The sequence below is a fragment of the Acromyrmex echinatior genome, chromosome 14, assembly GCF_024713525.1.
Source record: "Acromyrmex echinatior isolate Ae372 chromosome 14, ASM2471352v2, whole genome shotgun sequence".
Taxonomy (NCBI): Eukaryota; Metazoa; Arthropoda; class Insecta; order Hymenoptera; family Formicidae; genus Acromyrmex; species Acromyrmex echinatior.
The window spans coordinates 25,701-42,803 of NC_141865.1; the positions used below are offsets into that span (position 1 = coordinate 25,701).

General features: G+C 29.8%; 1 protein-coding gene across 1 annotated transcript; it reads right to left on the reverse strand.

The window, feature by feature from the left end:
* Nucleotides 1–184: 184 nt before the first annotated feature.
* LanB2 (laminin subunit gamma-1) lies at nt 185–16,963 on the reverse strand. The gene is made up of 23 exons (XM_087413048.1): nt 15,549–16,963; nt 13,947–14,199; nt 12,591–12,892; nt 11,906–12,111; nt 10,835–10,938; nt 8,776–8,964; nt 8,402–8,627; nt 7,617–8,046; nt 7,196–7,553; nt 6,709–6,897; nt 6,362–6,547; nt 6,057–6,259; nt 5,712–5,927; nt 5,197–5,467; nt 4,790–4,968; nt 4,412–4,542; nt 4,020–4,130; nt 3,726–3,924; nt 3,341–3,578; nt 3,036–3,211; nt 2,699–2,881; nt 2,434–2,551; nt 185–2,232 (listed from the first exon to the last, which is right to left on the reverse strand). The coding sequence occupies exons 1-23, from the start codon at nt 15,699–15,701 to the stop codon at nt 1,997–1,999; spliced, it is 4,857 nt and encodes a 1,618-aa protein (XP_087269174.1). The 5' UTR covers nt 15,702–16,963; the 3' UTR covers nt 185–1,996.
* Between the last annotated feature and the right edge of the window lie 140 nt (nt 16,964–17,103).

The window sequence follows — 17,103 nt, forward strand, 5'->3', positions numbered from 1 at the left end:
TCCAAATTTATTATTTCAATAGTATAAAAGTTATAAGCATGTATAATCAACTTCGTGAATAACTGCAAAAATGGAAATAATATTGTTAAGTTAAAAGAAAGAAGGAACGAATGTTGCGTAACAGCAACCTAATACTTGTTCTCATATAGATGCACAATTAATGAAATAATATTATCCCTTGTAATTACTTTCGAGATATTTATTGTCCTCAAACGTTACAATTTGTAGAATGTTCTCATATAAAAATGCTCTCTTATTTTTATTTGCCTATTGTAAAAATAGAATCCGTACGTGAATTCTCTACCTCTGCGTGATTAGGAATTTCGACATTCAGCAATATGGATGACTATAATTAAATGCTACAAAATGATCATTACTCTAAATCATGTAGGTATATATATTCTATTCAATGTCTTTCAACGAATATTGTAGGCGAAAATAGATCTTTATTTTATTCTTATTTTAATATGTAAAAACGGATTTTAACGTTTATCGAATATATTGTCTCTATATTATTCCAGAAATAGGATCCTTTATTATACTATTTTGATTATTCACATTACTCTCTCTTTTTCATTGTTCCACTATTTTATAAAGGCCGAAGAACACTTTTAAAATTAACATTAGGGATACAATGGATAATGATTTGTTGGATAATCGGATACTGGATATGCAACGGATAATGCTTTATTAGATAACTAGATATCGGATCTTGTTCGGTCAAGTCGGATAACCGGATTTTACGAAGAGATTAAAAACTTGAAAATCTAATTGTTTTTTTTTTATAATGAAGAAAATTTTTTATGTAAAATATAAAAATGCTATAAAGATTAATATTTATACAGAAGATAGAAACAGATTATTGCCTAATAATGCAGAAATGCTCATATTTCTTATAAAAATATAAAATACTTAAAAAATAATATGTAACAAAAATGTAATACACAAACAAAGAATAAAGACATAAAAATTATTTCAATTTAATTTTTAAATTCTGTTACATTATACATATTAATTAACGTTTAAACATAATAAAAGAATATGTATGTAGTTTATAGATTGGTCCATATATATATAAAATATTTTGAAAATTAAAATTTTGAATATATATAATTTCTATCCAAATTATGGAAACGACTTTTTTACAATCTGGCCGATAACTAAACTATCCGGCCAGATATCGGATAATTGCTGGATATCCATTGCATCTCTAATTAACATAATTGTTTTCTTAAGTTCTAGATCATTGCAAATAACATTAACATGCATTGACATGCATTGGCAGTTACATGTTACGGATGTATACAGATCTATATACATATTTATACATAATTAAGTCATTACAACAATTATATAATAAAGCAAAAATGCAAATTGAATGATAAATGACGATAATCCAAATGTATATACTACAACAGAATCTTTGGTATGAAATGTTTGTCATTGCCACTGCTGTGCGCATATGTATCTATGCACAAAATTTATTCCTAGCTTATGCAAAATGCTTTTTAATTATTACATAAATTATTTAAGAAACTTGCCGTTTGAAATTATAAAAATTTATTTGTTCGGAAAAAAATATATTAAAAGTCTATTAAATAATTTCTAAATTATATCCTTGAATCACAAAATCTTTATTATTAAGAATCTATGTAAGTTATCATTAAGTATATTTGTTCTAAAATTATTAAGTAAATTTCTTTAAAAACTTGGTCATTTTTGTCCTATTATTTAAGAGCTTTATTTATTACTGGAAAATCAAAAGACTAATCTGGATTTTCAAATAATATTACGTACTAAAATTCTATTAATATCTTTTCTTTAAAAAAAAATGATTTTAATAATCTAAAAAAAGATTCTCAATCTAAAAAAAAATTTAAAAATCCTTGAGTCTTAACTTAAGGATATATAGGAAAATGTTTTATATAGTTTATAGCTTATAATATATACTTCTAAAAAATGACACAAAAATGAATAAGACGTAAGGGGATAAATTTTAAGGCTCAAGACGGACACGCTGATAACAATCAGTTGGTAAAGCCTTTCGAATATCATCGATGTTCTCCACTTCGATTCGCAATCTGCTGACTTCATCTTCATAATTTTTAACCCATTGCGTTTGTAGATTCTTCGCATCCGTCAATGCACGGATCCGCTGATCCAGATTTGCGGCTTTTATTTCTTTCTCAGCAGCAACCAGACGTTCTTCTAAGCGATTCAAATCGGCATCGTCTAAATTACAAAATTAAATTTATTTATCCTTTACATAAAAAAAAATATCGAATTGAATTTTGTAATACGAATCAATAATATATATTAATATTTAATATGATTATAGAATGCAGCGTTCAGAAATAAGTTTTTATACTTGCATGTTAAAGATAAATGAATCTGGAGTTTAAAAATCAAATGATTGGAGGAATTAGAACTCACCGATTTCTGGTAAATTTTCGAGCTCTCTAATAATTGCGGCAACTTCGGATAAAGCTTTATCAACTTGTTGCGACGCCAGAGTCACATTGGTTTTCGCTTGGCCAACTTTATAATTTGCCTAAAAATTAGAATTTTAAATATTTGCTTTAATTTTAATTGAATTAGAAAAAAATAGGTTTGGTTCTTTTACTGAGATTGATTAATTAACAATATTTTATCCATTACTCTTTTTTCCATCTCTTAACTAATATAATTAAATTCTTACCTCGGCGGTAATATTAGCGTCCTTGGCCATCTGAATTTCATACTGTCTGATCATCGAATCCGTAGTGTCAACTCGGAGGTGCAACTTCTCAGCTTCGTTTCCGAGCCGTAAAACTTCGATTTTAGTTTTATTCGCTTCCACTCTGATTTCGTTCGCATTAGTACTCGCCCTATCCGCATAAGTCTGTAATAATAAATAAAATGTTATGATATAAATATTATAATAATATAAGATAAAAAAATATAGTAATAAATTTACTATATAATTTAATATTTTTTATTTAATATATAATAATTAAATAAATTTAATATATAATAATTAATTTAAATAATTATACCTGAGCGTTTTGCGCAATTTCGCGTGCACTTTTAGCGTTACCCTCCGATCCATTTAGTACTCTCTCCGTTTCTACAGCTTGCATGTTAGCATTGTTGATCAATTCTTCAATTTTCTGGATGTCCTTCAAAGCACTCTGAGCCTTAATACGTTCACGTTGCACCTCAGCATCAAATTCTATGCAATACAAAAATTATAATAAAAAATGTTTCTTGAAGAAAAACATTTTAAGAATAAATTTGTGAATTTTCTTGTTTTTCTAATTTCATAGAATGAAACATTTCTAGAATTTTCTTTTAAACTTACCTCCTAATTTCTTTAAAGTTTCCTGAGCTTCTTTCAGTGTCTGATCGCCACGTTTAACAGCGTCATTTGCCGTCTCGTTAGCTTCATCTAATTCAGCTAACAGTTCGGCAGTTGCAGCTTGTTGATCTTGAGCTCTTTCTAAAAGTTCTTCGCTCTTTTTAATTTTTTCAGTCATTTCTTTGATAAAATTCTCGTTTTGCTCCAATAAAAGTTGTGCCTGCTCTTTTATCTGCAAGCTCTATTTCATAAAACATAGATTATTTATATTTTGTATTAGTACTAGCCTTTATTATTATTATTTTTAGATTAATTAATATCTTATTATTCAAATTTATATATTATAATTTTTTCATCTGTATATTTATTTATAATATTTTGTAATTACCTCACTGCTAACGCTTTCTATTTGCTGTCGCAATTGCTCGATATCGACCGCAGGAAGCGTTAAATCGAGAATCAGCAAATCTAACGCTTCTTGAGAAACAGTTGAGGATTTAGTAGCTGCTATGGCAGTGAGATTCTTCACTTCGTCCATACGATCATCCAATTGCGCTAGTTTGTTCTCCAGATTCCTTAATTCATCCCTGCGCAGAATTTTTTTATATTCTAGATACAGTGATTATAAAAAAAGATTGCAGATATTAAATAAAATTAAAGAAAAAAGGAAAATATCACTCACGTTATATTGGAATATTTCGATATTGTTTGCTTTGCGAGATTGTAAGCATCCATTGTCGTATTTCGCGCCTGCTCTGCTAACATGTGAAGCTTCTTGGCTTCGTTCGTATTTCTAGAAAAATAGAACTCCAATATTAAATAATAATATCATATAACAACATATATCATTGAAAATTTCTCAATAAAATTTCAATCAAAAGAAGCCTTTTAATAATAATTTATAAATAATTCTTTATTTTTTATTTTTAAAAAGATCTTTAAAAAAGAGAATTAGTTTATTGTTATTAATACAAATAACAAAAATTGGAAATTTGAATTAATTTTCTAGAAACTTTTTTATTTATAAAATAAGTTAAAAATACTTTACTCATATTTACAATGTAAAATACATACATTTCGGCAAGTAGACGCGCTTCTTGTGCGATTGATGTCATTTGTTGATTTTGTTGGCCGACTTGTTCAGCACGCAATTTCGCTGAACTTAAAGCACTCGCTCCGTCTGTACCCAAATAGTCTTCTGCCTCCTGCCATTCATTGTAAAATTATAAAACTATAATTTAATAATTTAGAATAAAAATTATTCATAAAATTGCAATCAAATTTTTTATGCGAAATAAGGACAAGGGAGATAAAAGAAATTTTGCAGCTTATATGTTAATAAGTATTATTGTTGTATAAGTATTATGTAATGCATTCCTAAATAATCTTTTGAAACTTTTCGATATATAGTCAATATTCGAAATTATTATAAAGAAGCAAATTTTTATTTACCGTTAACTGCTCGTAAATTTTATCCAAGACTTTCTCTGCCTCATCAATACTGATTAAACCTTCCTCAGTTATATCGCGTGCATCATTTGCTGTGACGTCTACGGTTTGATAGATTTTGTCGATCTTATTTAATTGCTCACGCAGCTCATCTAGTTGTTCTACCAATGTTTTATTCTCACCTAAAGAGGATATCAACTTTTACTTATACAATAATATAATATTATAAGCGAAATCATAACATCAGCTGTTTATAATTTTCATTGTAATAAATAGTATTAAAGATAATAAATTTTAAAGCTTCATTATTTAACTTTAATGACTTTTTAACTATAATTATTACTTAATTCTCAATTTAAATAAATAGATTCAAATGTGATAACGATAATAATAATAATAATAATATTTACTGCCAGATCCTTGCTTGGCGGTAGTCAATAATGTTTTTATTCTATCTTGAACGTTCTTGAGCTCTTTCTCGAAATCCGAGTCCTTGATGACAGTGGGACTGCTGTTGATCTTATAAAGAGTGTCTTCGAGCTCAGCCAAACGTCGTCGGTGATCATTGACCGCCGACTGTACAAGATTGTAACAGTCGGGGCAGTCAACACAGCCGTGCTGGCGGTTATGTTTGTTCTCCTTGCAGCGATCACATCGTCTGCCTTCAACGTTCGTCAAGCACTGCCAATAATTGTCAAAAATATTAAGCAAAAAATACAAAGAAGTAAATTTATTGCCTAAAAATAAAAATTCAAAAATAAAAAATATAGAAAATTTTTATATAAGTTCATGAGTGGTTTAATATATACAAGGAATTATATAATCATTTTTTATTTAAAATATAATTTTATATAATTTAAAATCATACTCGTTTTGCTGTAATTTACTTATATTAACTCAATTTTATGTATGTATAGGCACTTACAGGACATTGTCCGTTTGCGTCACATTGCAAATCTTGCGATCCAATACTGTCGCAATCGCAAGGCTTGCAGCCCTCGCGACTGAATCCATATTGATAGGGCTCACAGGCATCGCAACGTTGACCCGTTACACCAAGTCGACACTGACATTGCCCTGTTATCGGGTCACAAGTGCGATTGTAAGAACCTTCAAGATCGCAATTACAAGGTATGCAACCCTGCAATACAAAGATACAAATTTTTTATGAGACAAATTAATTAAATTAACGTGTTACTTGATAAGTAATTTAACAAATTATTATATTAGTTAAAATCGATTGTTTTTATTTTAATTTAGGAGATTTTACCTCCCCACTCGCAATATGATAATAGCCTTCCTCGCACTTGTCACAATTGCGACCTATGACGTGCGGTTTGCAGGCACAATGTCCTGTTAATTGATCGCAAGGTGCAACTCTTCCATCATCAAGTTCCAAAGTGCCCGGTGGATAACACTGACATAACTTACATCCGTCTTCTTTACGATCTGATAGCGCGTCTCCATAATATCCTAATATATAAAACATAATTAAATATGTATTACATATTACAGAAATTATGTGAAAGAAATATTATATAATAGATTATAAAAGAATTTTTAATTTATATTTACCGGCTAGACATTCCTCACAATGAAAGCCCGCTGTATTATTAACACATTTGAGACATTCTCCTGTTTCGTGATTACAATTTCTAACTGCATTTAAATCGATATTGTTGTTGCAATCGCAAGAACGGCAAGCGAGACCTTTTTCAGGATTTCCATAGTAACCATCGGAACACGTTTCACATCTAGGTCCTGTACAAGAACATTTCATATAATTTTTAACAAATTAAAAAAGAAGGAAGGAAAATAACATAAAATGTACTAATTAATTAAATTCTTCTTTTTTAATTATTTGAAATGTTATATTTAACTATTTAGAAAATGTGTTTATAAAAACTATGTATTATGTTTACCAGTCCTGCCAATAGGACATTCGGAGCAGATGGGATCTGGATTGTTGCCCAGAAGAATGCAAGGTCCGTTATCAGGACAAGGACACGGTTTGCAATCGTCCGGGGTTCCTTTCAATGGATAACCATAGTATCCTCTACTACATAACTCGCAATTGCTTCCTGCAGTATTATGCTGACAGATACATTGTCCTAAAATATAGAAAAAAATATATTCAAAATATTATTAAACATTTCAAAAGATATTTCTAAATATCTATATATTTATAAGAATTTATCATTTTTTCAGAAATTGTTAGATCATAACAAGCAAAAATTGCAATATACTCGAAAAATTAGAAAATTTATTAAACATAATTCGACAAAAACGTAACAATAAAACGTAAATCCGATTTTTTTGTTAAGACTAATAAAATAATTTTTCTTCTGCAATTCAGTTTGACTTATTCTTTTTTTAAGACTATAATAAAATATAATAAAATCCAATTACCAGTCTCCGCCTCGCAAATATCAGCGTGCCCATTACAGTTGCAAGGAACACAAAGAGCAAAGGGACCGCCATTGGGAGGATCGTGATGGAATCCGGGTGCGCACGACTCGCAAAACTGACCGACGTAGCCGTGAGGACACTGGCAGTGTTCCACCCAATCGGCCGACTCGCCGGCTGCGCCACGATGAGCCGTCTCTAATTTCACATCGTCCAAAAATCCTCGGCCTTGATGAGTATAAGTCCCACGAATTTTTATGGCGGTCAAGTTTGATAGAATTGACATGAAGGCACGAGAAGATAATCGTGGTTGCCAGCCGTAGTTGACGTGCTCATGCAATTTAAACTTGTATTCTTGAGGCTACAAAGATGATAACATTAATGTAATATTACGAGAAAATGTAATAAAAATAAAAACACTTACTGTAACAGTCGGTAAACGGTTGTTCTGACCAAAGATCGGCTGTGTGATCTGTTCGCCGTTACCACCTTCTAAAATTACATCGCGCGCTGTAGGAGCCGGTCCAGCTTCCCCTATCCTCAGTATGAACGATATGTGCTGATTATATGACGCTCGCTGGTCTCCCAGAAATTTATCGGGCGCGAGAAAGTACACATTATCACGGTCGAGTGCAGTAGCTGAAATCGTCTGCGTCAGTGCATCGTAATGCAATGGAATCGGATTACCGGCTACAGATGCAGACCAACGTTCGTTTCCTCGCACAAACATACTCTCGATGAACAACTTCGAGTAACCGGTTGCCGGTCGACAGACTGAGGAATGGCCGTAACAGAAACAGGGAGTGCAGCCAAACTCGTTATCTACTGCCAGATTGAAGAATCCTGGACGACACCTAATCAATTTCGGCATTCGGGTTAATTTCGAGTTACTTTTGAGGAGTAAAATAAGTCAACAGAGACTAAAAAATTAGATTCACAGAAGATAATAGAAAATTGATTCCAAACTGATCGAAGAATCGTTATTGAAATCGTTGTTAAAACATAATGCGGAAGAAATCCTATATAATCTGGCACAAATAGTACGTCAATTATTTTTCAATGATAATAATATAAACTAAAAGATCAAAAAGCCATAAGTTCCTCATCTAAAACGATTAAAATATATCGAGAGTCAATATATTAAAGTGCAAATTGATTAATTTAATATTCTTTTTCAAAGATTTAGTTGAATAACATAGCAGAACTAACTCTCTGCAGCGTTTTCCCTCGACGTTTTCCTTACAGACGCAAACTCCTGTGATAGTATCGCAGTTGGGAACATTATTCGCCGATCCTGCTAAGCTACACTCGCATGAAGTACAGCCCTGCGAACCGAAATTATAGAAGTTGGCCGCACAACGATTGCATTTATCCCCTGTTACACCAGGTTTACATTGGCATTTACCCTCGCTATTACACTGCAAGCTTCTCGAACCTATAATTCATTATACTTTTATTTATTACCTTACATTTATTTAATAATATTTATATATAGAGAAAATTATGATGTTCACAATTCACAATTTTATCAAATATACAATCATCATAATTTGTACTATTTAATATTATTGTAGCATTATTACCAATTTCGTTACAGTTGCACGCAACGCAATAATTATCTTCGGGCCGTTGATAATAGTTTTCACGACATCGCTCACAATTGGCACCATCGCGATTTGCTCGACAATCTAAGCAATGACCTCCATGACCCGTTAGCTTATACAATTCCTTGTCGAAATAACATCTGTCCGAATAGCCGTTACAGTTGCAAGCTATAAGAATTAATAAGTAATCAAATTAATAGATTAATAATTGTAGAATTTTTAAATACGATAGAAAGAGAAACATCGAGATCCGGTCTTTCATTATCTGATTAACTTGTGGTTAAGCTGATGTTTGATCCAATGGGCTTCATTCATGACATTATCATAGATGAAGCTCATTGGATAAAATATCAAGCCCAATTACAAGTACATATACAAGTTAACCAGATAATGGAAAATGGGACTCAAATATGTTCTGCTTCTTACATCGCTATATTTAAACATTAAATATTAAAATTTATTATATTATAATGAAAAAGAATAATGTAGGAAGATGTTAAGAATGAGATGTATCACAAATAATGTAAACAAATGTAAACAAATAATGAATCTAATTATCTAATAATATTAATTATTTTTAATTATATTTATTTAATAATTATAATTTTAAATAATAACTTGATATTGAAGTTCAAAGTTGAAAAATTTATACAAGGATATAAAAGTTTTATTTAAAATGTTCGTTTTTCTATTTCATTTAAAAATTTACATGATGCAATGATAAATATTTTAAACAAATAATATATTATATAATAAATAATTAATTACTGGATCCTGAATACCGAGGGCGTATTTCATTCCGTGACGTGCACAGCAGTATGCAATCCCCTATCATTAACAACGTGATCAATTTCATTTTTCCGATAAGAATATTTACAAAGGTCGATGCATTATAATTTATTTTATTGCTTTATTATAATCTCATTACAATTGCTTAATCATATACTTATATATTTAATTGCACTCGAGTCTAATTATCGAATTGTTACTTCAACTGTTATACATTTTGGGTCACTGTCACTTATATTTCATGTGATTACAACTTAGAATACTTCCTTGATTGATCTCTAGATATTTTTCGAAAATCTATTTTTTATTATGTCTTTTATTAGGAATTTCGAGGATTTTGATTAGTGAACAGTTATACTCTTTATCGTGGTGCACCGAATGCAGACAAAAGTGCATTGAACGGCCGTGTACCTTCGCCACAAGCCATGCATCCCCACTCAAGAGAGCGGCAGATGAACGTAAAAGGCAAAGCTGGTATCAGGTAATACTGGCGAAGGTGCACTCGCTTATGGTCTTTGCAATGCGCACCATGTTCCTCATTCGATATGGACAGCATTATACAAAGAAAAACCAAGTAGTCCATAATGCAGTTTCTCGTGCAGTTATTTCAGTAAAACGAGTTATTTGCGAATAAAATTCTATTAAACATTAAACTAAAAATAAAAAATCTTTTTTTACATGTAATTAATGTTATGGCTTTTGATAATTTAATTGATTTCATTATGTGTAACACATTATATATCCGTCAACATTTTGCAACAAAGATATAGAAATATAAGGGCCAGCATTTTAACACAGTTATATTCTATTATCTTCTTTCACTACACAACTCTAGTTTGATTTTATTCATTTCCTAAATTAATTTAAATTAGATTAACACAGCAACCTTTTAATTAAAATATTATTTGGATAATTATATGAAAAATAAAAACGATCAAGAACAGAATAATAATTAAAATTATAGCAAAGAATTTAAAAATAATTCTTAAAAATAATTCTTCTTTTCGTTATTTATTTAACTTAATAATATCTAAACTTTTGTTTGCTTTATGTATTTTAAATTCTCTCCTACAATTTGCTACAATTTAAATGAAATCATTGATCCATAGCTGTTTATATTAGTTTTGATATTTATTTAAATACCGATTTTTCCAAATTCATTGAGGAATTGTGTGTGATGTGCAAAATTAGTTGCATATTGCTCTTAAAACTTTATAAAACATGCATCCGATGTTTACTGAATACTTACGTTTGCATTCGTGCGCATCGGTAGTTGTGGCACGGCCCCAAGGAGCGTTATTGTAAAAAGGCAGGCACTCGTTGCAATCTGGACCAGCGGTGTTGTGCTCGCATCTGCGAATAAATTTAGTTTTCTAATTAGGTATATTGCTTACAATTTTGTCAAAGATGACAGTAAAATTATAAGAATCACTATATTTAGTAGTTTAAAGATCCTAATTTTATTTTATTTTTTAAAATATTAGTTTATTGGAAATAAAATGTTTTATCACAATTTGTTCAATATTATGTTTAAATGTTCCATGTTATTTAATTTGCGTTCATTAAGTATATTATACGTCCCTGAATACATGCAGAGAGCAGTATCAGTTCCGCCAAAACTTAAAACAGACGATCGCAAGCATTACTAATAAACGAGCGTATAATCATACATCTACCTTTATTCATATCCTAATATTTCAAGAAGTGTAAATCCAGAAATCATATTCTTAATACAATTTATACTATTAAATATGTATGTGATGCAAAAAAATATTTTGGCATGATATTAAAAAATTTTCAACATTAAACAGTGTAAAATTTGAATGGATTCTCGAAATTCAAAATCACAATTATACTTGTATCATGGAACAAGTGAGAATAAATAAAGTTATTACTGCGCGGTAATTGGTATGCCAAATTAACAAGTAATTTATATTAATTTTCTTACATTGATATTTACAATCTTTCATATGTTTCGGCTTACTTCAAACTATCTTCAGCAAAGTACAATCATAATCGATGTGCGCAACTGTGTCCGGATAAAAATGTCTGAAACGTATGAAGATGTAATATCAATGTAAGAAAATTAATACAAATTACTTGTTAATTTGGCGCATCAATTATCGCGCAATGATAATTTTTATTTACTCTCACTTGCTCGCGATAGAAGTATAATTATGGTTCCAAAAAATTTTCGTACATAGAAACCTTGAAAGAAATAAGAAAAAAGAGAAAAAGAAGGTAAGCAGATGTCAAATATCAAAGTATAATTGCATATATACGTATATATAAAAAATTGCTAAGAAATAGGACTTATTACCGACAGACTCTGCGAGTTTTGCCATCAACACTGGTACTATTCACGCATTCTCCGGCGTGGCCATTGCAAGCGCATCTCGCACCGACTGCTATATCAGCTATCGCATAATAATAAGATTTCAGCACTTGCGCGTCGCCGAAAACCTCATCGCCGAACGTGTTCAATCTGTCTAAAGTAATTTTCAAATCTGATGCTTGCACCCATTCCTATAAAATAAATTGCGTCTTTTAAGCCACTCGTTAAACAATTGTGATAAACATAAACAAACTACAAAAAAATTTTAATTTTATAATTAAAGAAGTTTCATTCTTTCAAATTATTTCTTATTTTATTAAATTATTAATATTCTTTAATCAATCATTCTAATTTTTTATGGCCGATTATAACAATTCCCTGATCTCGTTAATGAATCAAAATAATATTAATGTAAAATACAAATTTTTACTTATATTACAAATAGAATTAAAGTTATAAGAATATATATTTCATAGCGAAAATTGCATAACAATAAATAACGAGTTTCATCATAATAGAGCAGTAAGTAACGCAGTAAATATAATAAGAATAGAGGTATGAAAAAATGAAATAAAAATAAGATATGTAAATAATTATATACAAAGAATATATTGTTATAATAATAAGATAATAATAATAAAAATAAGATATGTAATTAATTATATATTGCCTGAAGTTCGGTGTTGGTTTCAAAATAATAGGCGGAAGGTCGGCCCTCCAAGGTCGAAAAGGCGACGGTGCCTTTAGTGAGTGGAGAGATGTCGGAGAATTCCGAGGTGCATAGTACGCGGGTGTCGTCACCGCGAATGGTCTCTTTAGATTCGGGCAGGTCGTACGTGTCCCGGCACGTCGCTGAATAAAATTGATAAGCCTCCCACGGCGACTTCTCATTTTTCCGCTTATAGATACCCCAGCTTTCCGGCCGTGGCGACTCGAACAGTACTCTGACGTATGTTATGTCAAATGTCTTTCCTAATTTTAAAATCAGAATATTATAAAACATAAATAAAAAGTATAATATAATAATATATAATAATAATAATAAATTTTATTGATATACCACTGAACATAAGTTTATAGACAAGAAACATGATACAAGCAGAACTACAAAAAGCAGAAGTTGCTGTTTATACATCTAGATTTTGATAGGAGTTTCATAACGAAAATTGCACAATAAATAATGAATTTCATCATAATAGAGCAATAAATAACGCAGTAAATATAATAAGAATAGAGGTATGAAAAAAATGAAATGAAAATAAGATATGTAGATAATTATATATATATATATATATATATATATATATATATATAAAATAAAATAATATAAATAGCAAATAAAAAATTAATCTTTAGAGGAAAAAAAACTACTGTAGTGACACTGAAATAGTATCATATTTTAAAGCAAAAAATATAACAAAATAAATTATAACAAATCCTATTAAAAATAACGTTGTAAGACTTAAAAAATCGATTCTGGCGCATTAAAAGTTAATTAAAATGTAAATCTGTCATTTTTAAATGTAAATCTGTCATTTTTATTCAGGAATACTTCAATGGCTAAGCTGTTAATTGAATTGAATTTAATTTATTGTGCACCCTTTGCGCACATATGTATATAAGGCGATCTAGTATAACTGTTTAAAATATTTAAATCGTTATAATAAAAATTCCTTACTCCTTAAAATATTTTAACTAAGAATTTTATTATAACAATTTCTTCCAAACTAGATTTTAAATCAATTAGAAACGAGAATAAATTCATAATAATAAATTCGCTTTTAAAACTCATGAGAGCTCTTCTGTGATTTCTTCATCATCCTCTATACACTGATTTATCTCATCGCGCATACATCCTCATAGATAAGGAAGTAGGATGAAAGAAAGAAAGAATATGAATGAGAGAGTGAAAGAAAGACGTAGAAAAAAAAGAGAGAAAGTATAAACCAGAAACTGAATGTTTCTCAATGAAGAGGCATAGAGATCTTCTACAGGGTGTCCCGAATATATTACGACAAAAACACACCTAAAGGGAGGGTGAGATTGACCTGGTTGGGATACTCTTCGTACATAGTGTCCGATTGCCACCAAGTAGCATTGTCATTATTGTCGTGATCAGTAAGGAAGGAGGCCGAGTGGTCGCCGCGTCGGCAAATTTCGCATGACTTCTTTTGCACGCCTGTCTGCTTACAGAATTCGATTGGACGATCCTCGCCGCATGTGTTTGTCGCCTCTATTAGTACGTTGAAAGCTGCATTTTCAAATGGCGGTATACATCTCTAAAACACGCCAACGTACAGATAGGGCGTTAAATTTTGCATACATTTTTATTGTAATTAGATAATTTAAAAATAAATTAAATAAATGTTACATTAAAATTAAATAAAATAAAGAAATGTTTTAACGTAATATTTATTAATTTGCTTTTAAAATATTGTTCCTAATTACTTTCTGTTATATATTCTGTTAAATTCTAATAAATAATAAATTCTTTACGATATGCTGTATTATTTTATATTTTTTTATATAACTTTGAGAGAAATTTATTACTATTTAAAATTAAATTAAAATTAAAATTAGATAGTAATATATTTTGTGTTATAAATATTTTTTAATAAAATTTTTTATTATATTATATTAACATTTTCAACAGAATGATATGTTTATTATAAACAGTCTCCTTTATTTTACAGATATTTACGTGTAGATACAAGTTTATTTTAAAGATTAATTAAATTAAAATAATGTACTGTTTTATTTTATATATATATTAAATATATTATTTTTAAATGTATACAGTTATATATTATATAAATCTATATAAATATTAATATAAGAAATGTAATGAAGTGTAATATTCTCAACTCATAATCGCGATCTAAAAAAAAAAAAATAGGAAAGAAATCTATTTCTAATATAGAAGCTGTATCTCGCGGACTTCGCGAATGATATCTTATCCATTTATATCGTGGCCCACACAATTTATCTGCGAGTTCAAGCAACTGGGGAATAACCCCATGATAACCTTAACATCCTCCCGAAATACGGAGCTACCAAATTGTACTGATTTAATTAAAGATGCAAAAAATTGGATAGTCACATTTAGGTATTCAAAAATGATATTTATATATGAGGATTTTATTTAAAGAAATAAAATGTGTCACATAAAAAAATGTTAATAATACTAAAACAATTCTTAATTGTTAATTCTAAAATAATTATAAGTATATTAAAAAACTAACGTAACATTACATAAAGTTGACAAGTTACATAATAATTAAGAATGACGTTAAAAAAATATTAAAATATAAAACAAGATTTTCCATTATTCACGTTACATTAAAAAATTAATAAAAATATAAACAAAATATACTGAGATATATTAAATAGAAAAAAATTTTGCGCATCTTCTAGGTGCATTTTTTAATGAAAAAAAGAATAAAAGTATCATTGCAAAATTCTTCTAACAAATACATTGTTTATTTGCGTTACAATTTTATTAAATGAAATAACTTGTCTATAACATTCTTCTTTTTTGAGAATTATTTCTACAATAACGAAGACTATATAAATTCTTCATTTTTTAAAATTCAATGTGCATTAAATAACGTAAACAATCAAAACGAACCTGCGGTCTGCCGTTCTCATCATAACACTTGTCCTCATTGCGATTTTTTGGCAGCTGCAGCCGACTGAACAGTTCCTCCGAAGGATCAGCCTCGGGATCGGCCAGAACGACGCAGCTTCCCACGAGCGACAGCAGGCCCCATATCCCCCTCATTTTATTCCCGTGAGGTAAGAAAATTTCTGTCTGTCCGAACACTCGGCGAGATTCCTCTCGCTATTCACGAAACCGACCAACGTATCAGGGCTGTCTTTGAGGTTAGGCAGCGCGTCCATCGACGAAGATCACCGCCGTCGAACGATCGTTATCGATCGTACATCTCCCATTAACCTTCCATAGATCGGATGCTGGACGACGCCAGACGACGCGCGAGCGGGCTTCGCCGTAGACCACCAACGAGTGTAACGGCACGACGCCGCTTGCACGCGTCTACTTCCCGGCTCTCTCCTGCTCTCTTCTCGCATCGCCCCTTCCCAATTCCCGATCTCCTACGTACGTTCTCAGTAGTTCTCACAGTCCGCCTACGCAAATGGATCGTGTGTGTGTGTGTACATATATATATATATATATGCTCACAGCACACTTAAATGCCTCGAGTAGGCAATCTCTCGACACGCGAATCTGCACCGATTGTATACAGTCCGATTATACGCACTGTATTTAAATATCTATGAATCGTGACCGTGTTTCCAACAGTTTCCGTCTCCGGTATATAAATATAGTGTGTGATCATAGTTTTGATATTTACACATAAGATTTCAAATTGTAATTTACAAATTTTTTATCATTTTCTATTTTACTCTTTTAACGAATTTCAATTTTTGATATATAAATAAGGAACTAAACTAGAATTTTGATTTCTGTAAAAAGTAATGCGTGTAATTTATAAAATTTTATTATAGCGTAAATATTCTTTTAATATCTATCTTAGTTTGTACATTTAATAAATATAAATTTGTGCTCAATTCTTAATGTTCTATAAATATATTCACAATAAATTCTTTTTGATAAATCTATAATAGAAAGTACATTACAATTTATAATACCTATATATATTTCTGTAAAACACATGATGATTTTTCTTTACTACGTATGATGAATCATTCATGTTCCAGTTAATTTTCATCATTTTAATAAATGTACATATGTGAACTATTAAGTATGATTCTTATATATACATTTTTACTTTAACATCTTTAGAAAGTATTTACAAAGTTGTATATAAAAAAAAATTGCATGTAAATATTATAATTGATTACTCGATATATGTTATGATTGATTACTCTAGTTTAAAAAAAAGAAGTGCAAGACTCAGTGAAATGACTCAATCGTGTGTACTAAGAGATATATTAAATATTTAGAAATATACATATGATATAATAAAAAAATTAAAATTGCACAAGTATATAAATACATAAATGTGAAAAACAAAAAAATATTCAATATGTATAAATTAATGAATTTGCATATTTAACTTATTTTTTTTTATCTGACTGTTCTTTTCTATCTTTGATATAGTTACTTTACATAAAAATTATTATTATTATTGTTGTATAAT

Coding starts and splice junctions, on each gene's coding strand:
- LanB2 (XM_087413048.1), bottom strand. CDS start 15,701: ATGAGGGGGATATGGGGCCTGCTGTCGCTCGTGGGAAGCTGCGTCGTT. Junction 4,543..4,789: donor AAATTTACGAGCAGTTAACG/GTAAATAAAAAT, acceptor AATGAATGGCAG/GAGGCAGAAGACTATTTGGG. Junction 4,131..4,411: donor GCGCGTCTACTTGCCGAAAT/GTATGTATTTTA, acceptor CTATTTTTCTAG/AAATACGAACGAAGCCAAGA.